Source organism: Populus trichocarpa, chromosome 18, assembly GCF_000002775.5.
Source record: "Populus trichocarpa isolate Nisqually-1 chromosome 18, P.trichocarpa_v4.1, whole genome shotgun sequence".
Lineage (NCBI taxonomy): Eukaryota > Viridiplantae > Streptophyta > Magnoliopsida > Malpighiales > Salicaceae > Populus > Populus trichocarpa.
Genome location: NC_037302.2, coordinates 12704363 through 12730496, shown reverse-complemented (window position 1 = coordinate 12730496; position 26134 = coordinate 12704363). Strand labels below are relative to the sequence as shown.

Genomic DNA, 26134 nt, shown 5'->3' with positions numbered 1-26134 from the left:
TACAATTATTCATGTCCATAGACTTAATCATAATCCAAACAATATTAACAATGCCAACCCTTCATTAACACCTCTCATCATTCATTACTTTGAAATAAAAATCACATAACAAAATCTAAACAATAATAACAATTTTTAATTTCTTGAATAATAACTTGTCATTCACTTCATTCGGGCACTAATTTCAAATTTACCAACTTTTATTTTAATAAAGTCAACACGTAAACAAATAAAATCATTAACAATTTATTCTACATGAATCAACCACAATCATATTCATTGTATCAAGCTTGTTTCTTTAATTTTTTTTTTAAAAATTTCATTAAAACCATAATCACACAAGTAAATTTTTTTTCCATCTAATCCACAAACTAAAACTTTCACTAACATCACAAATAGTCAATTTTAACATCACAAATCATAGTCACAAATTACATCCAAACAATTAAATTAACCGAACAAGTTTGTTACTTATGAATCTAAATACAATATCCAATTAAACTACAAACCAAACATAAAAATACAGTTAACATGTTACTTTTTAAGATCTTGAAAATCTACCTTCAATGATGGAGTAGGAGGTACATTTCAAAAAGTTTAGCAATGTAACAGTGGTGGCGCGTCAACTTCATTCGTAGGAGAACCACCGTAAGTGTTGATGCATTTTCTCATATACTAGCGAGGTATGGAGATGCATGAAAACCTCTCTATGATATACCAACCTTTCCTCGTACAAGTATTAATGATGTAGTGCATTGTCACAAGAGATGGGAGATCAAACGAGTTTAAGTTTCAAAATTTCAAAGCAATTTTATACGATAAGTATATATTGATTTGTGAAATTGTATAATTTTACAAATCAACTCGTGATTTTAACAATATTAATCTAGTCCAAATCTACATCCAATGTATGAGCAAATGGCTAGTTTGGTTTAATATTTGCCATTAATAAAATAATAAAAAGTAATTTTAAAAATGTTATCTTGTAATTAAAGAGGTATACTCATTTCTTTGCTGATATGGACAACATTTACTTGGAATTGAAAAGAAAACTTAACATTTTTTAATACACAAATCGGCTAAAAAATACCGCATTATCATTGAATAAAAATGTGTGTCTACCTATCTTTCCATCTATATAACAGTTTGTGTCAGCTAAACATAAAATTGTTAATTTTATTGGTCGATGCATTCAACCATGACTATAATTAACCAGTAGAGTAAAATGTAATTAGCTTCTATTTTTTAAATTATTTTTTATTTTAAAGAATATTAAATTAATATTTTTTATATGATTTTTTAATGGCTTTGACATAGTAACATGAAAAATAAAAAATTCTATAAAAAAATATGTTAATATATTTTTAATTTAAAAAACTGTTAGAAGTCACCATTATATCTGCAACACAAGCAGAAAATTTCTTCCATCAATCTAATCCATTATATTTATAGTACCAAAAATTCAATTGTGCTGTAGCGAGTTAATTGGTTCATCCCTAATTTACTCGAGGACCGAGCAAGTCATGTCAAAACAAAACACCCCATTTTTTTTCTCAACGACGCTCTCCCTCTGCATCTCTCTCTCTCTCTCTCTCTCTCTCTCTCTCTCAAGCTCTTCATTGTATTTGTACCCAACCCAAGTGAACTTCAAAGGTTTGTGTGACAATAAGTACTGCTTTTGCTGCATTGAGTGGAGCAAGAAAATAAAGAAGAAAAGAGGAAGGCGAGGGTTTCTCCTTTGCTGGTTGAGCAAACCCTAGCTAGCTTGTTTATGGTGCAGCAAAATTCTCTTGGTATCCAATGTATACGGGTGGGGATTGGTTACAGTACTTCAGGTGTGCTGCTGTGGTTTCAGATCTGAGTACTCACAAAGAGGTGATGACCTCATGGGGTACTTAATTTTGCCTGTTCAATTCATCAGTTTCCTAGTTCAGAAAGAGGGTCACAAGAGAAAGACTGACAGAAGAGAGTGAGCACACACGAAAGCTAATTGTATGAAAGCATACCATTGCAGGGTGTGTGCTCACTTCTCTTCTGTCAGCTTACATTTGCCAGTGTTTCCTCGTGCACCCCCACTACCCCCAATACCCCTCCTTTCAATTCTTTCTTGTTCCTTTAAGTTAATCTCCACTTGGAACTGATCGTTCTTATCTTCTAGAACTATGCGCTTCTTCTCTCTCTCTCTCTCTGCAGCTTTTTTTATCACCACACACTCACACGCTTGTTTGCTTTGTGCATCCAAAACCAAATGTCTTTCTCCCCTCGGTTATGAGTCAAAGGGCAGCTGAAGAGCTACTGGCACATAAAGTAACCCCAAGCGCAGGATTGACACATCATCCATAAAAATCTCTGCTCCCATATGACAAATCTTTCTTTTCTTTTAGGCAATGGTTTTATTTTATAATATTCGACTGCTGCTTTAGAGTCCAGACTTGTCAAAATGGAACGAAGGTTTTGGTAAGATGATTTCGAAATATCAGAAGGTTATAGCTTTTTTCTTTTTCTTCTTTAAGAAAAGAATTTTCCTTTTCAATTTTCATCCACTTGTGTGATTATATGTATTCTTATGTACTTCAAAAAAAATTAAAAAAATTAGTGATGGTGTTTGAAAGCGTGGCTTTTCATGGTCCTCTAGGAGAGGACGATTTGTGCTCTTTGGAGTACTTGTTTACTATTCAAAATTTAACGGAAAACTGTATTTTGGAATCTCAAAACTCTCCTGCCTTTCTTCCCTCTTTAATCCTTCGTGTTTTTCTTGGAAGCCATGCAGGGTAAAAGAAGGAATAAGGGGTATGTTTGGTTACTATTATCTCTTAATCTGGGTCTGATTATGTTTTTCTCTCTCTTAAACTTCTTAATCAATTTTTTTTCTGTTTTTAGTGATGTTTAACCTAACTAATCGATGTAGTTTTTACTCGCTTTAATTTTGGGTAACCTGGACTGGGGATTTTTGGTACCTAGAACTTGTGTGTGCTTGCAGTAGGAGAAAAGGGAGTGTCCTGAAAATGGGTCAATGAGGGTGCCAAATATGGGAGAGTGTTTTTGTTTCCTCTTCTGGGCAGATATGCACTATTTTGCTGCCATGAGGTAAGTAATTTCATGAATGGAAATTTCTTTATTTTTATTTGCTGGATGTCAAGGGAAATTTCCATTTACAGTGGCTAGTAATTAATTTCACCAGATGATTTTTCTCGATCTTTATTTTGCTTCCTTACATGGAAGATCTTTCTCATTTGCCAAGGCCTTTGCTTTTATTATTTGAAGTAGTAAATCACCCTCTGTTGTTTTCACAGCACCTGTTTGGTTTTAAGGGGGCAACGGACGGCTTCTGTTTCCTCCACACAGGTAACATTCCTTTTCTCTTACATGCTAGTTTTTACTTTCTTGATGCACGTCGCAGTGTTGTTTCTTCTGATTTTATGTGTTTTCCTTAGTGATTTTTTTTGTTAGATTTGGAAATAATCTGTCTCTCTATTTGCTTCTTTTGGGGTTCTTTGACTGCAAAATAGTTGCTCTAAAGGAAGATATGTGAGCATTATAGTAGGGTTAAGAAACTGTTTCAGCTTAAAAATTAACAGGAAAGAGGATTCCTCTTTAATCTAGATCTGTGATGTTTTAATGACAATTCATGAAGGCAGTCCCGCTATATAATCTCTAAATGAAGTAATAGATAGTTTGGTATTATTAATTTTATGCTTCTTAATGATTAATTTACAATCCACATCCTGAGGAGTAAATTAATGGTATATTCATGGGTTTTTGTTTGTGGATTAACTAGTGGATCAAAGACTTTGTTTAGTCCTCGTATGGTCATTCTTGAAGATCTGATGTTCTATAGTTCGGCTGTCTATACTCTATACTTGAAATACTTTTCCTGTTACAATAATCTTAAAGATTTTGTTGTTTTTTTAGGCACGGTTTGATTTTGTGTTTTAAAAGCGTGATTGAAAAGATTTGAATTTTTTTATTTATTTTTTTGTTTTAAATTAATATTTTTTAATTGTTTTTAGATTATTTTGATGCGTTGATTTTAAAAATAATTTTTAAAAAATAAAAAAAATATTATTTTAATATATTTCTAAGAGAAAAATATTTTAAAAAACAACTACAACCATATTTTTAAACACACGGCTGTAGTGCAGTGAAAGGAACTCAGGTGTGCTAATTACTCTTCAAGATTCCTCTCTCTATAGTATTCTTGACTATTATTGTCCTTGAACAGATGCTATATTCCATAACTGGACTTATTTCCTTCTGAAGTAATTCCATATACACAGCGTAAACCAAGACATGAGTTCCTGTAGAATTTGATATTTAATTCCTACTATTTGATGATAGAGACCCAATTAAGAAAAAGAAACTATGTAGATCGATTAGACATCCAATGATCTGTCTTGCAATGGATGTGCGTGGGCTAACTGCATGAATAGTGATGATGTTAACTTATACTAGCGCTGTGTTTTGTTTTGGGCCAGCTGGCGTATGATAGGGCGAAGGACCACAGGTAGATTTTGAGCAAGTTGACTTGATAACACTCGAAATAATGAAAGTTATGAAGGGTTTCAGATTAGAATTTAGGTTTTATAGGTACTGTATTAATGAATTTGATAGAAGTTGATTGGTTTGGTTGTTGGGCATGATATTATCACATCAAGATACAACCATGAGTAGTGTTTGTTTTTGTTCATATAGTAAATTGTGTTCATAAACCATGATAGGAGAATGAATTCTATGAATACGCGCGACAAAATATTATAACATTACCATAATCTCTGTCAAAGTGCATCAGTGTAGTTCTTTATTATGTTGTTTGATCTTATATGCCACTGATCTGATGCCTTTTGTTTTGAAAACAAAGCTGCGTTAAGATATAAAGATTGATTGTTGATGTTCTTCTATCATAATATCAAACCAAATTCATTCTTCAATGAATTGTGAGCCCTAATCGCATTTTTAGATATCATCTATGCAGAATTACATCTCATCCATAGTTTTTCTTGTTGATTGAGCTTGTTCGAGTAGCTGGAGTTTTGAATCACATGATAATTTCTGAAGTTAAGCAGATTCATAATCAGGTCCCAGATTTCTGTGTTTCAGGTTCCTGTTAGATACCTGAGGTTTATCTATGCTGTGACATAGGGTTCTAATTTGTAAATCAGGGTAAGGCATGCGGTTTTCCTATATAAAGAGGTTTTACCGTGCATTGTTTTTGGATTTAGCAAGTCATCCAAGATTAATATTAGGCTTCTTGTAGAAGTTCACTTCAGTGGTAGGGCTTGTATTCTACCTACATAAAGAGGTTTTATCATGCTTTTCTTTTTGTCTTTGTGCATTCATTCAAGATTAACACTAGGCTTCCCCTCGAAGTTTATTGCAGTTATCCATTGCATGAGCAATCTAAGTGATATATGAGCCTTTTTAGATGGGGGAATTAGCTCCAATCATCCTTATATTTTATACTTAATCTCTAATCTTTTCTACAAGTCTAATTGGTTTTATCTTGTACTTGAATACAAGATAAAACACACGAAAATACCCTCATGTCATAAACTCAAACCTAGCAGAATTTATGGGGAAAAAAACCATGGAATAGAAAGGATTTTAACACCACTTCGACATTTCTTTTTTCTCTTTTTAATTTAACTTTTTAATAGATGGGGTGAGCTTTGAGTTTCTCAAGTGAGATTATTTTTGTCAGTTTACAAGAAAATATTGGTTTGAAATACATATTGGAGAATCACCTAAAATACAAAGATGGATTAGGAGCAATTGGACTTGTAAGAACAGATTGAAGACCAAACCTAACATACGAGGAGAAGTTGAGCTAATTCCACTTTTCGGATGCTGCTGAAGTTTTGTTGAAACTAAAATTGTGTTTTGATGGAGTGTGGTCATTGCATTGGGTTTTTGGCTTAGTTCCATTTAGTTCCCTGGTTTGTGCATAAAATCCGACACATTTGAATTTCCTCATCCATTGTCAATGCTGTGAAGTTTGTGTGATAGTAAATAGTTTGTGTGATAGTAAATATAATATGACTGAGAAATTGAGCATCAACCTGTTTAATGTATCCCTTTCATGATCATAATACATGTTAGATATGCAGATCCGATTTGTTTTTTTTTTTTTGAGTTTTTATCTTTATTTAGTTTTAACTTTGCAAAACTCTGCCTGAGTAATATCTAGATGATTTAAGAATCGAGACGTGCTATCGTCTATTTATCAGTTGATGTTCTTCTAAAGATTCACTTTTTCTCTGTTTTATAATCCCGAAGTTTGGTTGTTTTAGTTTCTTATGCCACTTGTAATTCCATCTATCCAACAATAGTAGGTAGTTGTTCATTTCGTGTTATAACAGAAGGGGCAATGGACCAGGAACATTTCCTCCCTTAGATGTAAAAATTTAGATGGTAAGATATTTTGACGGGGTGTATAAAGTCGATAGAAACTATACTTCTCAAGCTCTAAGGTTATATACTTAAGCTCTAGAGAAATTTAGAGAATGAACTCTAGAATTTTATAAAAGTCTGAATATTTAAATATTCTCAAAATAAACTAGACATCCATATTTATATTAGTTAGACCTAAAATCCTTATAGGAAATAATTTCTAATTAAAACTATAATCCTTTATATGAAAGGATTCATAATTAAAGTTTAACTAACTAATAGAATTAATCTAGCATTAGGATTCCAAATTAGTAAAATATTAATTAAATTAAAAGTGCTAATCTAAATAGAAAAAAGAATCCAAATACAACAAGTTAAATAAAGATAATCTCGTACAATAATTTATAAACCTTATTTGAAGGCCTTCTCGATCTCTGATCATCATTAAATTTTAATCTAATAGGTAACATGACCTTCTGAATTTTTTGTCAAAATTTCAGCTCGATCTAATGACCGGATTAAGAGTTATACTTGTTTATCCAAACTGTATCTTGAAATTTTCTTAAACTTCTCAAAACCTAAAAAATCTTAACGATTGACATTATTAATAGGTTTGATTGTCCATTTTTTTGATATAATATAGATAAGGCATCTTCCGGATTATTCAAATCGAAGTTCCAAGAATAATGAAGAAAGTTCTGAACATCAGTTCCTATACTTTTGAAAAACTCACCCTGGAGTTATTTGTCAAGAATTGAACTCTTCTACTTCAAAGAAACAAATACTTTGAATATAGCATTGTAGTTAATATATTCACGAAGTAGCATATCTTTGACATGTGAACTTCAAAATTTATTCTATTATATGTGTATGCTAAAGAAAAATTCAAACTTATTGTTATGCTTGTAGTTCTTTCACACATTATTTTACTTCAAACTTGACTTCTTCATCATTTATGACTTCAATACTTCAACCTTTGTATCTAAAAAACCTTCAAGATAATCTTTCATATCATCTTTAAAAGAATTATTAAGAATAATCATGTCCTCCATGTTCTTGTTTGCAAGATCTTGAGAATCATTACAAGGTACTAATTTAGGAGATTTCTTGATTTCTTCTTCGCCATTAGTAGATGAAACATCGACAAGTAGAGTAATATTTGAAGTAGTGTTGTTGTCATTGTTGTGACGTTGAAAATGTCTATTTTGATAGAGATGACACCTTTTTGCTATTTTAAAAAGTTGAACAAAAAACAAATAATAACAATTTAATTGCTTATCTACCAAATATAAAATCCCTTCATAATCATCTTGTATAAAATCCAAAATTAATGATTGTCTCAACTTGCCAAAAAAATTAAAGGCATACCAATACGAGTTCTATAGTTTAGAAATTCGAATCACCATTCTCATAAGAAAGTTTGTATGCGACAAATCCTACTTTTTGATGATAAGGAATGTCGTTAACTAAACTAAGAACATTATTATGTTTTCTTAACTAAACTACGTCTTAAACTCTTTTTAATCTTTTCAAAACCTAGAAAATCTTAATAATTAAGGAAATAATACAATGAACATTATTATACCAAGAATAAGGAAGAAAGTTTCCACGCCACATTTACAATGCACCAGAACAAAATTTGAATTAAATCTTAGAAATAATTGTTTTGAGCTTGTTTGGATATTGATGCATTGGGTTTTCATCATTTTTCTGAATGAACAAATTTTCTTAATCAAACTACGCTGGCTCAGGATAGAATAGAAATAATTTCAACACTTTCAGCTAGATAGAACAAGGGTCGATGTTTGCTGGACAGCATATATAAAATAGGATGTTGAGTTGAAATCTGGATTTATGACCGTTGGGATTAAGCTTCACTCACACCCTCCCCTCTACAACACAGCTTTGTTTCTTCCTTTTTTTGATCATATCACTATTTCCCAAAGATGCATTTACTTGAACAATTCTTCATCTTACTACTAATATCTTGGGGGCAATGAACAAAGCATCTCTTTAATTTGTGTTCATTTCGATTGCATGTATTTACAAGTTTCCTATTAGAGAAGGAGAAGAGGGTTATTACATTAGTAACTGAATAGGTCGGTAATGCATATTTGTGCTTCCGTACTAATATTGATCAGTCATTGGAGCTCAGCAGAACAAAAAATGTGGATCTGGTGTATCTAAAAATGTGTACTTGGTGATTAATGTCTAAGCTGGTCTATCATGTTTTTAACATGATCGTGGCAGTTGAAGGGATTGTCATTTCTTTTTTCCCTCAATTTTTGTGGAAAATAGAGGATTAAAAAATGAGTTTGGGATGATAGAAGAAATTTTGTTGTCCTGAGGAGGATTTCCAGAACTCGCGTATTTATTTTCCGTGTCTATGAATGTGTTAATGCTGCAAGAAAGCTACCTATTCAGAATATTGTAATCATACTAACTTGACACTTGGATTTTGTTAGAGGCTCCTTCCTTCCAAGACCATATACTAGCTGAATCTCGTATCTATATTTTTGTTTTTGTTTGCAAGTTTTGCTTTATCTCCCCAAGATTTCTTATTGGTAATTTCCTGGTGGCTTACACACACCTTTTAGCTTCTGGCAAATGCTGTGTTTGGGTGGTTTGTATGAACTTCTGAAAGTACACATAACTTTTTCCTCAACCAAGACAATGTCATTGTTTGTGAAGCAACTGTGAAAGACATAAAGATTTTAGGGGTGGTTTTCAAATTTATTATCATTTCTGTTGATCCTATTGAAAATGTAACAGTCTTTTGTTGCTGATATGAATTAGTAATCATTTTATCGTCGAGGAACAACAACAACCAAGTCTCAATCCCAAACTAATTGTAGAGGAATACAATTTCAAAATTTTTAGATGATTTTTTTTTCAATTTATTGTGATTATTGGCGTTGCTGTCTCTGATATTCAGCTGATTCGTTATGAAAAACAAAACACACTGTTGTTGGAGATTGAAATTTATCTAATTTTGTAGGAATAGATAATTTTTTGTAGAATCAGGTGCTATTCATAACCTTGTTTCTTGCTGTTTGAATGAAATATACTTTGTCTTTTGTATTCCATTCTGCGTTGATTGTTTTATGTGTTAAAGGATGCTAATTTAAAGAAGTTTGTTGTCTTCTGCTATTTGAGGTGGTTTAGGCAATGAAAAGGTCAAAATTAATTTGGTTCCTTAAGACATGCCCCTAATGAATCGAGTCCATAAGGGACTTTGAGCCCACTTTATGCTGTTGCTTTTGGAAATCTTCATTTGTTCTTATAGTAACTTCCATTAAACGCAGAATAAAGGATGAGTTATGGAGTACAAAATATGCTATATCAAACTTGCACATGCTCAAAACATACAAGGATTGGCTTGTGTTTATTGTTTTTAAAATGATACTCTTGTTCTTTATATCAACTTTCGCACTTCACTAACCTTGAGTTTTCGTTCAGGAATTCAATGGAAGATGAAACTGTGAGCTTGATTTCAAATGGAGAAACATCTGTAGTTGAAGAATTTTCAGATTCAAATAGCAGCACTCATCCATTTCCAGCAAGCAAGCGTGCAAGGTCTGGCAGTAATATTAGCGCTTCAAAATTCAAAGGGGTTGTGCCACTGCCAAATGGTCACTGGGGTTGTCAAATATATGCCAACCACCAACGGATTTGGCTTGGAACCTTTAAATCTGAAAAGGAGGCAGCTATGGCTTATGATAGTGCAGCAATAAAACTCCGGAGTGGCGATTCCCGGAGAAATTTCCCCCTAACTGATGTAACTGTTGAAGAGCCAAAATTTCGAAGTTATTTCAGTACTGAAGTCGTGCTTAATATGATAAAGGATGGTACCTACCAATGCAAGTTTGCTAATTTTACAAGGACATGCTCTCAAAGTGTTGAGACTGAACTTAGCCTTAAGCTTATGATGCCACAGAGCAATCAAGGCCTAACATGTAAGCAACTGTTTCAAAAGGAGCTAACACCAAGTGATGTTGGTAAACTAAATAGGATTGTCATCCCTAAGAAATACGCTATCAAGTACTTCCCACATATTTCTGAAAGTGCTGAAGAAGTTGACGGTGTGATGCTTGCTTTCTATGACAAGTCTATGAAGTTGTGGAAATTTCGGTATTGTTATTGGAAGAGCAGTCAGAGTTATGTCTTCACGAGGGGTTGGAACCGATTCGTGAAGGAGAAAAAGTTGAAGGCAAATGACACTATTTCTTTCAGTTTATGTGAGAGAGGAGAAACTGTAGATTCTGCTGCTCAAACATTCAATATGATTGATGTAAACAACCGTGAAAACAGCAGTAGCATCTCTGAGTTGTCCAGCCAAAGCATTGCGTCTAAAGTAGAGCTGCAGCTTAACCCAGGCCCTCTCATCGCCCGTGATAGTACTGTCAAGAAGAAAGAGAGAATGAGGGGCGCAAACAAGCGAACGCAAAATGCTGAGAAAGTGGGCTTTAAACTGTTTGGCATACAAATTATCTGAAATGGCATGATTTCTTAGGTTCTCTCTTCTTCCTTTTAGTGTGTTACAAAGTACATACTGATGGCTCAGCTTTTTATTTGAGCTATTTTAACTATCACAGATTACCCTGTATGGAACTCCTAAATGGCAGGGATGCTAACATTTCGGCTAAAATTTTAGTGCATGACCAAATTATGGATGAAAGCAGTTATTGCCATTATAATTCACAAACAGGGAAGAAAACAATGTGTGTTCTTCTCCCACGACACACTGTAAGGAGCTGATGCTGAAGGTATATTTCATGTTTCTTGCTTTCAGTTCCTTTGTATGGTGACAAACAAGGTGATCTCATTGGTTGGTCTTTTTTATCCGGTGGGAGACTCTTCCATTGCTGTGAAGTCCATTTTTCTTAGACTATTGTTAGATTAGGGGTGTTTATTATTGTGGAAGCGGCGTGGCCAGCCGCGTTGATGTTATTGCCAAACGGGTTATAAAAGAACCGGGTTTTCGGATGGTGCCATGAAGCACCTCCTCTCTTTTTTGGTTCACCGTTGAAAATGGTCGTAGCCTCCAAATTACACTCTCAAATCTTAAAATTTAAATCCCCGTACCCTTAGTTTTCAAGAACGGCGTCACCAACTCTAACAGTGGTGAGGGCGACTGATCGGCTGGAGAAGAGGAGACCACCGGCGAACATCGTTATCGTAGTAGTTGGATCCTATCGGCGGATTTCTATTGATGATGGTGCCGACAACACTACCACTAGAAAATCTTGATTTCATTCCTCTTCACCCTAACCCTCTTCGCCTTACCTTTTGTCCCCTCCCACTCCATTCCTCTCTTATCGCCGAATTAGGGTTTCAAGAATTGAAACGTGGAGGCAAATGGAAAAACAAATGGAATCACCAATTCCACTTCATAATGAAATCCCTCAATTAGGGTTTGCAATCTTCCCCTTCCGCTCCCCCTCCATCCTGATCAAACGGTCCAGTATGACAACAACCATCTTCATCAAGAACTCCAAAACCAGTTTTATTTGAAGGAGCAGTTTCCAAATTCGAATGATTCTCATGAAGAAGAAGAGGAGGAGCAGGAGGAGGATGGGAAGGGGGGGATTTCAAGAGTGAAGAGAATGATCAAAAGAGTGAGAATTTTCATGAGAACGATAAGTGAGAAGGTCGGTGATGGTTTAGATAAGAAGAATGAGAGAAGTAATGGCAATGTGAATAATGATAAAAGGTTGTCTCATCAGTATCATGTGAGACCTGAAGCAAAGGATCGTGCTTCTTATATGAATATTGGGACCTACAAATTTGGAGCTAATTGCAAGTTTAATCATCCTATAAGAAGGAAAAATCAGGCACAACTTCTTCTTCTTCCTCCTCCTCCTCCTCTTCTTCTTCTTGAGTTATTATTTGGGTTTGTGTTTTCACGTGTGTATATTTTGTTGGTTTACTGTTGTTGGTGTAAATCTAGTGTTTTTAGACAAGGACAGCATAAATAATTCCTCAAACGACCAAATTTCTTTTTGTTTTTTTGGTTTGCAGGACACTCACTAATTAATCCAGTGGATCTCCTCGTGTGCTTGCGTGCCATCAAGAACAGTGCTTTTCAAGCATCTGAATATCCAGTAGTGATAACCTTGGTAAGACCACCCACCTGCAAATCTTCAAGCCAAGGTTGCAGAGGTGAGAGTCAACTTTTGTCCTGGATTTTTATTATGAACATGATTTTGACTGTACTCTTGCGTGAGCAAAATCTATTTGTCTGTAGATGGTCACTAAAACAGTAGGAGGCATGCTGTACTGTCCCAAGATAGATCAATTACAAGAATTTCGATATCACTAGTCATTGAAGAAAAATGTTATGATTTTGACCAAACCACCAAATGAGTTTCTTGAAACTCAAAGCAGTAAGTTCAAAAAAAAAGTTCAAAAAAATAATTCTACTCAAGTTTATTCGATGAACCTGCGATCCGTTTTATGAGGTAGGGGTAATTCTAAAAAAAAAAGTAAAAGAATAAATCATGAAACTCAAGTCTAATAATTTAATGTTGAAAGATAAAATTAAAAAATTAAATATTTTTATAAAAAACTTAAAAAAATAAATTTTAACCCGACTAATATTTGAAACTGGTAGCTTAAGTTATGAAACCAGGATTATTCCGTAAAAGATAGACATAAAAAAATAACAAAGCAAAACTCTCAATAATAAAAAGTTAAAAATATAAATAAATAACAATAAAAACAACGAGAATCAAATCTTGTATAAAAAATAATAATCAGGGTTTGAATTGAAAAACAAAATAAATGAAGAAAAAGTTAAAAACTTAGCAATAAAAAATGAGTACTAAAATTGAATACAAGATTAAATAAAATGTTGAAGGATAAAATTAAAAATAAATAAATAAATAAATAAATCAAGTGAATGATAAAAAAATAGCAATTAAAGAAATGAAAATCAAATCGAATACAAAAATCAAATAAGATAAAATGCCCATCACAAAAATAATTAACTTAAAAAATTATTAAAATCAAAATAAAAAAAATAAATAAATAAATAAAAATTGAAGTACACAGTTGAATTTTTGATGGTTTGATGTGAATATCAAGCTCAAGAGAGAGAAAATACAGGGTGGAGAAAAAACTTCATGCCACCGAACCGTCGTGAATTCTATGCATCACCCTACCGGTTGCGCTGTTACTAGACGCGTCGAATGACATGATAATTGGCATTTTGGTTGTCGTATGGCTCCCCACGCGTCGCCAGAAAACTGCAGGGGACGATCATGCACAGACACCTGCGAAGCACAAGCCTAAATTTTTTTTGATTAATATTTTAATATGTTTAATCACTAAACGGCCAAAAGGGCATCTGAGTATTACGGAAAAAACATATTATAAAAACAAAAATGCCCTTTCAGACTAGTTTTATATATATTTTTTTAATTTTAAGGTTTAATTACTCATTTCACTTCACGGTGCTAAATATATATATATAAAAAAACCCTGGTTTTTTTTTCTTAACTCAAAAGAGATGTATTTCATTTTACCGTGCAAAAAAATAAAAAAACTCTTGAACAAAAAGAATTTTTTTTTTTTTTTTGCTTCTAATAGCAGCCAAGTCTTTCAGTGAAAAAAAGTAAACAGCCGGATCCTCTAGCTAAGCAATTGTATTTTGTAGAGAAGGATAAAAAAGTAAATACAATGTGTTAATCCAGTCTCTTGGGCTAAAGTGCATCATTGATTTTTTTATAGATTTGTTTTTAATTGATTAGTATATTATGCACGTGCACAACTTCTGGTCTGTAGAAACTCAAATATAACTCCCAAGCGATGGAGCCCGTTGATTATTCTGCTGTAAGCCCAATCCAAGCCCTCTTACAGATCTAGCCTCAGAATGAAAGTGGCTCAGTTCATGGCAAAACTCATGGACTGGGATTTATAGCTTAAGCCCAGACTCTAATGGAATTCTGCTTGCAGTAACCTTTCTAATCTATAGAGCTACAAGGTTCAGCCAGAAGGGCCCATGTATACAGACATAGGTGGGCCCCAATAGTCCAATCTAGAATCATATCTTCGGGCCCATGGTTACCTACTTTAAATCGGTATGGTCTGCAAGGTTTCTGTTCTTACTAATTATACTGTAAAACCATCAACTTTAAATCAAACCATTGGCTTATACCATAAACTAGTCTCGATTCAACAAGAAGAAGAATAGGCGGTGGCGCCCACTGCAGTATGATCAATAATGCTTTACCAAATCTCGTCTTCTTTACTAATGATTAAAGCTTATAATTAAATTGAAAACTGGCTCATAATTCCTGTTAGTTATGCTAAACCATCAATAATTATGGAGATTAGTGGGGACTACAAGTGTAATGAGTTCGGAAGTCATTTGCTGGACAAATATGAATCCTCCATCACCAGCTTCTTGAGGCCCACGCCACCATAATGCTTGTAAATTAATCAAAATCAACAATGATTTTGCTAATTAAATAATTAGTATTCAGTCGCTAACCTGGGCTGAATCTAAAACTAATACCTTCCCCGCATAGATGCAAAGGACAGGAAACAATGCCATTTGCCATGTTTTTTTCTGTCTTTTTTGGTGTTAGTTTGTGATTTCATGGTATATGTTATAACATGCATGAATCATTATGTGTTGTGTTCATCAGTACGAGGTATATATACTGATTAAAATAGGCTTGAAGATCTAGATTGTTAATTAAATAGATTAATATATTATTAGTGTTAATCATTTTCTTGGACAGTTGACTTGAACAAGAATCATGCATGTGACTTTGCAGTTGCAACAAGAACACGATGATAGTTTCTGGAGGAACCCTAGCAGACACCTGGGATTTTGATTAGGAGGTCTTAGCTTAAAATTCAGAAAAGACAGAGAGTTGAATTCAGGATTAATAGATGATCATCATGCGGTTAAAACCCTAGCTGTTAAACTTCTTATGAATTCAAGAATCCAGCCTGTTCGAAACTCAGCCCAGTATGATGAGCTTGACTGTTCAGCCACAAGAACGTGCAGAAAAAGGTATGAGAACCAGAAAGAGGGGGGGAAACAATAACAATCAAGAGAAATTAGATTCCTCTAGACATGCTTATTACGTAACTCTGTCAGTAAATTATGATTGGGTGACCAAATTCATCATGTCAATTATGAGATAAGATAAGTAATCTGACCCACTTTTTCGTACTTAATGAGTCACAAAGCTATCAACGCTCCGTGAAGAACGTTAAAGCTCACCTAATTGAGAACCGTCTCCATCTCCTGTCCTGTAGTGTGTATTTGACGTTGTAGCGCAATTAATAATTTTTTCAGCGCATTAAAATTGATAAATAAGGATTTATTAGAAATTATTATATTAGATATGAATATAACTCAAGTTAATATGAATCTAATAAGTTACCGGACCTATTATAATTTAGTTTAATTAAGAGACGAGCTCAAACTCCTAGCTCTCATGGGTATGATTAACCATCTAGATGGTGACCCAGTGGTAAGAGCTTGGGACCAAGAGGTTTCCTCCCTCTGTGGTCTCAGGTTCGAGCCCTATGGTTGCTCATATGATGGCCACTGGAGGCTTACATGGTCGTTAACTTCAGGGCCTGTGGGATTAGTCGAGGTGCGCACAAGCTGGGCCGGACACCCACGTTAAACTAAAAAAAGAAAAAAAAAAGAAAAGCGTCCAGCACCGAGGCTTGTAGCCCAGTGACAGAGGCAAGGTTTCCTTGCTTCTGTCACCTGGGTTCGAGCCTCAGGGTACACACCTGTCATCCCCGCGGTGTCTTACCTGTCTACTGGGCTTGCAGTGTGTTCAGTGGGTCCGGGGATTAGTTGTGGTGCGCGTAAACTGGCCTGGACACCTCGGGTTACCAAAAAAAAAAAGCATCCAGCTCTTTTGGGTAGGTCAAAGGTAGAGTCCACTTCCTTAAGCTCAATTTTTATTGGCTCAGTTACATTTTGTATTATATTCTTTTTACGTGTCTTGGTGGGTAAAAATTAAAAATCTTTCAAGGGTTTATCATATTTATAGCTTATTAAATGTAATCGGAGTAAAATAACACTTTAATCTTTTTTTATATATAAAATAACAAGATTCATGAACTATAAATACCCTATAAATCCTTTAAGTTCCAAGTTTACTATCTCTTCATTCTCAATATTTTTAATATATATTTTCAGAATATAATTTTGTAAAATATCATTGCATCTTCTTTTTCTAAAAATATACTTATTTAAATATTTTAGAGTTCCCAAATCTACAAAAATAAAGCTTTTGTAGATAACAACCACCTTAACCTATCAGGCACCACGTACAAGCAACCAACTGGAGAATGAATCAAATTGCTAAAATTAAAAAATTAATTGATTATTCAATTCATAAACCTTGCTCCTGAACTACTTGGATATTTTAAGATATCATAAAAACTAATTTGAAAAAATTAAAAAAATATCAATTTAATATTTTTTTTAAAGTTAAACAAACTTTTAAAACATATTCACGTACCGTTTCAAATGTAAAAACAATCTAAAGGAAATGACAAGTAGGAAGGGGAAAAGGATTTTAAAAATTAATAAAAATAAAAGCACTGAAGATATATAAAAGATGAAGCTTTATATCGAGGAGATGTTGATTTCATCTCCTGCTAAATTAAAGGATGACAAGAATATATATATATATATATATATATATATATAGATGCTTACTTTTGCACATGAGCCGATCTCTGTACATGCAATGTTTTCTCTTAGATGGTAAGCTTGTTACAGGTGTACATCTTGGATATGATTAGTTTTAATCTTCGATCAATATCTTCAGAGAAATCTTGTCTTTTAAGTCAGTAACTAGTTAGGTTTTACTTTTTCATAATTATGAATTTGAATTTTTTCATAGCCCACTAAAAATTTATACAAGAAATAATTCATTAACAAAAACTAAGCCTGATTATTTTTTTTATAAATCATTGTAAATTAAAATAGTTTTTTTTTTAAATAAAATAAATGATAGCTTCAAATTTTATTTGAAAAATTCATTTTAGTCCTTTCATCTTTTTTAATTATTTGGTGGTCAGTCCTTTTAGTTGTCAGCAATTCAATTTTAATACCACAAGTCGGGTGCTGTCTTTTTATCGAAAAAACCATAAAATTTATTGTTGAATTTTGCAAAAAGCAAATAATATGTCGTTTGCTATTTTTTTTTTATAAAAAAGTTAGATGATACGTCGCTCATCCTTTTAAAAAATAAAAAAATAAAAATAGATCTAGGTCCGCAAGTTGGGCTAGAAGGCCCACATATCTGGGGTGTTTTTTTAATGCCTAGACCAACTTGACTTGATTTCTTTTGTTTTTATTTGTTTTTATTCTGCTTTTTTATATTTGGTTTAAATAAAAATTGATAAAAGAAATCATTGAATTTAATTGAGCCCATTAGACGGGTCGCAAGTTTAATGAGTTAATCCATAACATCCGGGCTATTATTATTATTATTATTATTATTTGTTTAATGCGTTTTCTACTCCTTAATTGTTTTTTTTAATATAATTTCATCATTTGTTATCGATGATCTATTTTTTTTATTTCACTCAAACCTAAAAAAATGAAATTTCATCCTTTGTTGTTAATAATCTACTTTTGCTATTTCGGCTCCACATGCCTATCACAATTTTCTTACTTTTAAAAAAATATGTTTCATACAAAAAAAATATATCATGTGCTTTATTCTCGTATAATTAAACGAAAAATAATCTCTCGGGTAAATATTTTATTGAATATAATGACATGCATGACTTTCATCGCGAATTTGTTTGGTTGACTCAAGTTTATTTTTTTATTAAATGCTACATATTTTTTTTTATCGATTTCATTTTTTAACATTGAGTTAATTTGAAATTGAGCTTTTTAATTTTTTTTTAAAATTATTCCTGTGAGTTTTACAAGTTAACCAGAGTTAACCTAAATATATCAAATGTTTTTTCATCTTAATATTAAATAAAAATATAGTTCAATTCATTATTAAAATCATTATCTTTTTTTATAAGAGACATTACGATTGCAATTAAATTTTTTTTACTCCAACCCATGAAGTAGGCTAACGAGCTAGTTTATTCTCCTGTGAAATGTCCTACTATACACGACCTCACATCAATACCTAAAATTATATTTATAAAGGCTTTGACTTGCAAAGTACATAATGTATTAAATATTTGTCAAAATTTACTTGAGAGACCTTGCCTAGTAATCAAAGAGGTTGTGAGAAATATATTTCTTATAAATTCCATGATTTTGGAATGAATAGTCTATATATAAGGGAATTTTATTGTTGATAAGGTAAAGGTGTTAAAATTTGAAGAATAATAATGGTGGAAGAGAGTATAAATTAGTAAATAGTTGGCAAAAAAAAATCTCAAAGGGATAATCCATCGCTTGGGATTTTCATTTGGACTCTCGTTAATATCTATAACATTAGAGGAATTATTTAGTATATACGGTGTAGACAATTTAGTTTTGAACAAAAAGTTTCATGTTATTATTGGATTCACATCCATATATACTATTTACAAAAGAGATGATTGTTTCCTTTAGCATGATCCTTGGAGAAGAATTAGGAGACAAATCAGAGATAGGAGAATAACTAGGGAAACACACTTGGAGAAGAATTAGGAGACAAATCAGAGATAGGAGAATAACTAGGGAAACACAAGGATATACAGAGATTATATTAAAAATATGTCCAAGATGGAAAGATAATAGTTGAAGTTGGAGCACGTAAATTTATAATGCCCAACTTGTTGAGAAGTAAATGGAATTGGTCCCTTACTAGAGCTTTGGTAAAGATGTCAGCAAGTTGATATGTTTTGAGAAAAATATGAGCAGTTTGAATGCCACAAATAAAAAGACAACCCATCCTTTTTTTCGTTCATGAAAGACGGGATTCACAGCTATATGAATTGCTCAAATCGTAGTTTTATTGAGTGAGAGCAATGCCTTTGGGAGAGCGAGCCATTTCATGGCCAAGGTCCAAGGTCTTTGATGTGGAATTGGTTGTGAAGATGAGCTTTTAAGTTCACTAATACGTAGTGAATCATCGCTTAGAATGATAACATCATCCATGTAAATAAGGATTGCAACGAAGCTAGCTAGTAGCATGAGGTAAAGTAAACAGGGAGTTGTCAGCACTTCATAGTTTAAAACCAAGGGCTAGTAAAAACGATGTAAATTTCTCAAACCACTGTCGAGAGGCCTGCTTGAGGCTATCTTGAGGCCATTGAGAGATTTTCGTAAAAAGGTGTTGTTGACGTCTCGTTGGTGTGATTCCTTATTACGGATGACAGCAACAGCTAGTATACAACGATAGTGGTGAGCTTTGCAAAAGAAGCAAAGGTTTCTATATAGTCTACTATCCCTTCGGTTTGTGTAAAACCTTACGCAACAAGACAAGATTTGAATCAGTCGATGGTGCCATCAGCCTTGTATTTTACTGTTATGGACCCACTTAGAGCCCACAGTTCTCTTTCCTGGAGGTAAGTGCTCAAGTGCCCAGGTATTATTGCTTCAAGCGCCTAAATTTCTGCTTGCACAGCCTCTTGCCTAGAAGGATCTTTAATTTTCCGCGAGAAAGAAGACGACTCATCTGTGGAAGAGATGGCCTCGAGATAAGCTTGATGTAAAGGGGAAAACGAATATATGAGATGATTGAAGCAATAATATAAGAAATGCCAGAGTTGGCTGATGGAGGTGTTGTCGTGGGTGGGGCTAAAGCTGTCGGGATATTAAAGGAGAAACTTTCAATTATTGTAGAAAGTTAGCGAACAAGAAAATTTAAATCATATACTTTATATCCTTTTTCGCCACAAGGATAACCAAGGAATACCCAACAGAGCGAACAAGAAAATTTCTTATCTCTAGAGACAGTAATTATAAACATAAGGAACCAAAAAATGTGAAGGTGGTCATATATACTAGAAGAACAAGGAGTTGATTTATTCTGGGGGAGAGGGGCATGGCGTAAACGCATATGCCACAGACAAGCCCTTGCTGTATGGGATGGAGGATAGGCTACTGAACGGCGGTGGAAGGTGCATCGATGAACTCCATCTTGTAGTTTACCCAATTCAATCATTTTAAGGGCATGCATCATTAAGTATATCTTGTGATCCAACCATGTGATGAGAAGCAGTGCCACAATCAACAGTCCGTGTAGTTGGTCGGTCAAGTTTAAAGATTGTCGTTGCTGGGTCCAACTACATTAGCTTAATGATTTTGATTGGATGAAGGTTTGTTTATGTTCTGTTCATTTTTGCGCCTTAACTTCCAGGATGTACAAATCCTTCCTGGGGTGATCATGAACATGGATGGCATTGCCTTGTGAGAAACGCTCGTCTAGGTCCAACCATAATTTGCGTATTGTTTCGGCAAAAGCCACTCTCATGATGATCACAGGGAAGAAAGTTGAAAACTCATGAGATTGCCATGGTCCATGGAATTGCGCTTGGTCCAGGCCTAGTAATCTGAAGAATGTGAATATGGTTTGTCGAGTGTTCTGTTGACAAAAAAAAAAAAAAAAACAAAATGTTGAATGTTGATTTCAAAATTAATTTCAACATCCTTGATCATCTTACATTGCTCTTCTCAGGGGCAAATTTTTTCTTAAATTCAGAACACATGATATGATAAAGGTTCCCAGAGCAATAAGGTGACTTTGGATTTACAGAGATTATGCAAATCCGAACCCTGTAGATTGGAATGATTGTGAACCGGAGCTCCTTTCCTCCGCTATGGTTCTCTGATACAGGTTCATATCCTTATGTACTATTTACAAAAGAGATGATTGTTGCCTTTAGCACGATTCTTTGGAGAAGCATTGGGAAAGAAATCAAAGATAGGATAATAATTACGAACACGCAAGTGAGTGACTGTTTAGAACTGTACTAGCTTCTGTTTTTTTATATTTTATTTTTAAAAAAATTTATTTTAATATATTTTTTCAATGAAAGCCACTTTACACTATCAAACACAAAATACTATACTAAAAAACAGAGGAAAAGGTTTATAAATTTTGCGGTCCAATTTTTCTTTCTTTTGAACCTTTTCCACTTGAAAATCTGATGTTTTAGACACTCCTCCATCTGTATATTCTTTTGAGCCAATACAGAAGAACACGTAATACCTTGTCAATTTTCATGGCAACATTCATCTTTACCAAGAAAGCCTAGCAGTATCAATACGAGAAGGAACAAACAAGTAAAATATCAGAAAGCCACTCGAGCGGGTTGGGTATACAGGAGCAGAGATGAGAAGCGAAGAGAAGAGAAGAGGGGACAATAATTGAGAAGAACAGTCAAGTCACTTTATGCTATACGACATTAAGTTTTTATCACCAGCATATACGTACTTCTTTACAAGGTTAGACGCGCTACTCCTCTGCGTGTGCCCAACAATATCAAGGTTTTTTCATCTCAAAATATTTTCTTAAAGTCGCCATATACATGGATCGACTTTATATACGTATACATATACGATAGATTCTTGGGGATTCTTGATGATAAATGAACTAGAAAAGGCTTATAATTATTACTCCAAAATCATTATCATATATGCGTGCAGGATTTCTGATGAAGAAAAAGAGCTTGTGGCTATCGCCCAAGGCCTGCATATCTGTGTAACGTGTGAGCTATATCGGAATAAAAAGCTATATTCAACTCAAATAACAATGATGGTTTCACTGAGAGCAACCATGCTTTGCAGGCATTCAATGGTTGAACAAAGTTATGGTCTTTGAAAATGATAAGACAAAAAGGAGAATGAATGCCAACTTTCAATTTACATCATAATAGCTCAAAAGGGAAAAAGGGACACAAAAGTTAATAAAAAAGAAAGAACTTCAAGATCAGTGACTAATCCTCTGCATCCTTTTTGGATCAAGAAAGAAACTGATCCTCTTCTTGGTATCATCGGGGAGCTTTCCTGGTCCGACCAGGAGACTAATCCCCTTCATGGTATCATCGGCTACTGGTGAGGATTTCTGGTGAATGAATCACAGGTCGTTTTGTTCTGTGACCAACGCCAAAAATAAACACAGATAGATTGACGGCACAACAAAAAGTAATTGAAAGAGCATTTTTTTCTGATTACTTACAATTCCAACTTCAATTTAAAATACCAATACAAACAATAACAACAATAACAAGAACAATCGATCTAATCAAATAGTCTTTCAATTTGCACCTCCGCCTCCATGTCCCAATCTCTCATATTCTAGCAAGAGTTGAATTCTCAGCAGGAGATATCCACACAATGTCCTTAAGGGCTGGTCTCAGCGCTTTACTGCAGAATTGGTTAAACTCCAACGTGTCTCCGTTATCTTTCTTCACCTCCACCACCAAAAACGATGGTGTGACAGCAAAAATATCAGCTGCAATAGCCAACTTCCCTTTCCTACCCCTCTCCTGCCCTTGCAATCTCACTTTGGAATCGCTCTTCTTGACACTGAAATTCCCTGCCTTGCCCACCTCCTCGAGTCTTGAAATGACACTGCTTGCTGGCCTTGTTGTGGCAAATCTCAGCTCCTCTTTTTCCTCCCTCTTCCTCTCCTCAAAGAGTGGTGACAAATCAAATCCCTGGGATAAAGATATTATGTGAAACGCGTTCAACGTTTCGAGTTGCTTTGATTTGTCTCCATTGGCATCTTCATCTCCATTGAAAGCTTCAAATTCCATCTCTTCTTTGCTTTTTACGGTCTTTGGCACTGATTTCTTGAACCAGGTTGAATCCATGACCTTGGATATCGTGATTCGAGTGCTTGGATTTGGATCAAGAAGCTTGGTAATCAGCCGTCGAGCTTCAGAGGAGAACCATGGAGGGCATTTGAAGTCACCTCTATAAATCTTTCTATACATAGCCACAATATTATCATCTTGAAACGGCAAGAACCCAGCAAGAAGCACATAGAGAATAACACCACAAGACCAGAGATCTGCTTTGGCACCATCATACCCTTGCTTCCCAATTACTTCAGGTGCAACATAAGCTGGTGTCCCACAAGTTGTATGCAACAACCCATCTTGCTTCAAATGCTCAGTGAAAGCACTCAGCCCAAAATCTGTAACCTTCAACTTCCCATTTTCGTCAAGCAGCAAGTTCTCAGGCTTCAAATCACGATGATAAACACCGCGACTGTGACAAAAATCGATCGCAGATATTAACTGCTGAAAATAAACTCTAGCCACATCTTCTCTTAACCGACCTTTCTCAATCTTGGAGAACAACTCGCCACCTCGAACAAGTTCCATGGCGAAATAGATCTTGGACTTGCTAGCCATGACTTCATGTAACTCAACAATATTGGGGTGCTTCACCATCTTCATAACTGAAATTTCTCTCTTGATTTGCTCCATCATCCCCACCTTTATCACCTTCTCTTTACCAACCACCTTCATGGCCACACTTTTTCCACTCTGCAAGTTACGCGCGTGGTAGACTTTAGCGAAGGTGCCATGGCCTAGTAACCGACCCAGTTCATATTTCCCATGAAGCAAGGTCGGGTGACCATCACTTGTTGTTTCTGCCATCGAAAGAAAGATTTTTCTAAAACTTAAGAGATGAACAATATACAGAGAGATTTGGGATTTGTGAAGGTGAAAACTACAAGATTTGAGAAGAAGAGAATGACTTGTAAGAACACACTATGGATCACCCGTCTTCAACGTGTTTTCGGTGGCAGTTTCTGCCGCCGATGCACTTCTTGGCACGGGAAGAAAACTCAGACTTAGTTAACAACACTCCTCTCATCTCTCTGCATTCCCTAACACTCTTTTGACAAGGGTTATTTTGGTTTTTGGCAGAGATTTTGAAGCTTCAATAGAAGAAGAAACGAAGGAGATTTTTTTCTTTCCTTTTTCCTTCTCTTTTTTCTCCAAAAGGAGAGATTTCTTCCCGTCTTTATAGCAGCTTTTGGGTCCTAATTTACTCTTTTGTCCTCCAACGGCGCTCTCAGCCAAGAGTTCAATCTGACGGTTATAAACATGGTTTGGGTGACACTTGTCCTGATCGGACGGTTTTGTTTGGACATCGTAATCAGTCCCGAGCACGTGTGAAGGTTCTATTGGGATCTGACGGGTTGCAGTTTCGAAACGCGTAGGTTTCGACGATCATGTCAGGGCTCTTCCCAAGGTATCCTTATCTAGGTTCTCAACAATAATTCCTATGTGGGCTCCAGTGTGAGTGAGAAATTTCTTTGTTTTTTTCATGGAAAATCATGATTAGTGATAAGTTATTACGTGTAAACCGCATCGGAGGGATGATAGCCATGGCGATTCCAGGCAGTACAACCGCATCGGAGGAAAAGCATCCCGCCCGTAAACCTGCTGATAATTACTGTGACCGCGTTAGTCTTCCCTTCCTGAAGATGATAAATGATAATAGCTTAAAGATTTAAGGATTTACTTTTTTTTATAATTTTTTATTCGAATTTTATAATTGCTAATACAATAATCACAAGATATTTATATAGTCATTAATTTCAGGACCTGTAAAATTAGTTGAGGTGCGCACAAATTAGCCCGAACACCAACATTAATAAAAAAATTAAAAAAATAAATTAATAATAATAAATTATATCTTAGATTATATTTATTTCTTAAAAAATCAATTTGAGTAATTTTATGAGCCATTTCGTGATGAAAGAAAAGAGCACAATCAATTTTAATGGTGATAAATCATTTTATATCTTCTAATAACACATTTGCAATCACATAAAAAAAATACCTAGGAGTTGTTGAAATAGTCACTATCTCTTTTATTTGAATAAAAAAGTATTCGTGTATTTAAAACATCTTCAATACACACACGCACACGAATAAATGCGAGAGTGCATACGGCTGACGAGGGAACTAGGATTTGTTTCGAGGGCCATGCCCCCAAAGTCTTGAAAATTGACAATTTCACACCGTTTTTCTTTTTCTTTTTCTTTTTCTTAAAATAGTTTGAAAATGTTTATGTTCCTTCCTCCTTAATTTCTTTTTCTAGCGTTTCTAAGTCATTTTCAAATTTATTCCATGAAAAATGATGATAATCTCTTTGAATATCATGAAATCATAAGGATATATTGTTAAGAAATTAATAAGAGTATTTATATATTGAAGAAATTAATAAATAAATTCTTTTTATAATTAAAATATCCTTGATTATTATTTAGAAAAATACTTAAATTATAAGAGTAGAAAACTAGAAAAGAAATATAAAAATTGGGCATGATTACTATTTTTGTAGATGAACAATATTAAATTTAATATTGAATTTTTCAATATTATTTCTTTAATTTATTAAATATTTTTTATTTTACCCAAGTAGTTTTAAATCGTTATTAAAGGTATTTTGATTAATTTATTTTTATCAAATCTTCAGACTTTTAGATGATTTTTATAATATTATATTTCTCTATTATAATAGAAATAGTTTGTTTTTATTATTCCACAACCCTCATTTGTGAGATTCTAATGCTATTTACGAGATTGACACAGCCAACCTTTAATCTCTGTAAATCCTCACTCCATTTCTCTTAAAATTGGGATAAAAACTATTTATTATGATTAAAAAGCTTTTAATTAAAGATAGTATTATTCCATGAATAAAAAAATAAAATTATACAATTTACAGTGATTGTTTGAAAGTGTGGTTATGATTGTTTTTCAAAGTACTTTTCGTGCAGAAATACATCAAATTGATGATTTTTTATTTTTAAAAAATTATTTTTAA

At 34.0% G+C, this 26134-nt stretch overlaps 2 protein-coding genes across 3 annotated transcripts; one reads left to right on the top strand and one right to left on the bottom strand.

The window, feature by feature from the left end:
* The first annotated feature begins 1491 nt into the window (after window positions 1-1491).
* On the top strand, window positions 1492-11065 carry LOC7489454 (AP2/ERF and B3 domain-containing transcription factor At1g51120). Of its 2 annotated transcripts, XM_024590589.2 has the most exons (4): window positions 1492-3087; window positions 3294-3345; window positions 5098-5160; window positions 9847-11065. In XM_024590589.2, exon 4 carries the CDS (start codon window positions 9854-9856, stop codon window positions 10880-10882), a length of 1029 nt encoding a protein of 342 aa, XP_024446357.2. In that variant the 5' UTR covers window positions 1492-3087; window positions 3294-3345; window positions 5098-5160; window positions 9847-9853; the 3' UTR covers window positions 10883-11065. The 2 variants fall into 2 exon arrangements, with proteins under 2 accessions (XP_024446357.2, XP_052304924.1); XM_052448964.1 differs by lacking the exon at window positions 5098-5160 and having other exon boundaries at window positions 1497-3087.
* Window positions 11066-22180: 11115 nt separating this feature from the next.
* LOC112325039 (CBL-interacting serine/threonine-protein kinase 6) lies at window positions 22181-24308 on the bottom strand. The gene has a single exon (XM_052448963.1). It carries the CDS (start codon window positions 23947-23949, stop codon window positions 22630-22632), a length of 1320 nt encoding a protein of 439 aa, XP_052304923.1. The 5' UTR covers window positions 23950-24308; the 3' UTR covers window positions 22181-22629.
* Between the last annotated feature and the right edge of the window lie 1826 nt (window positions 24309-26134).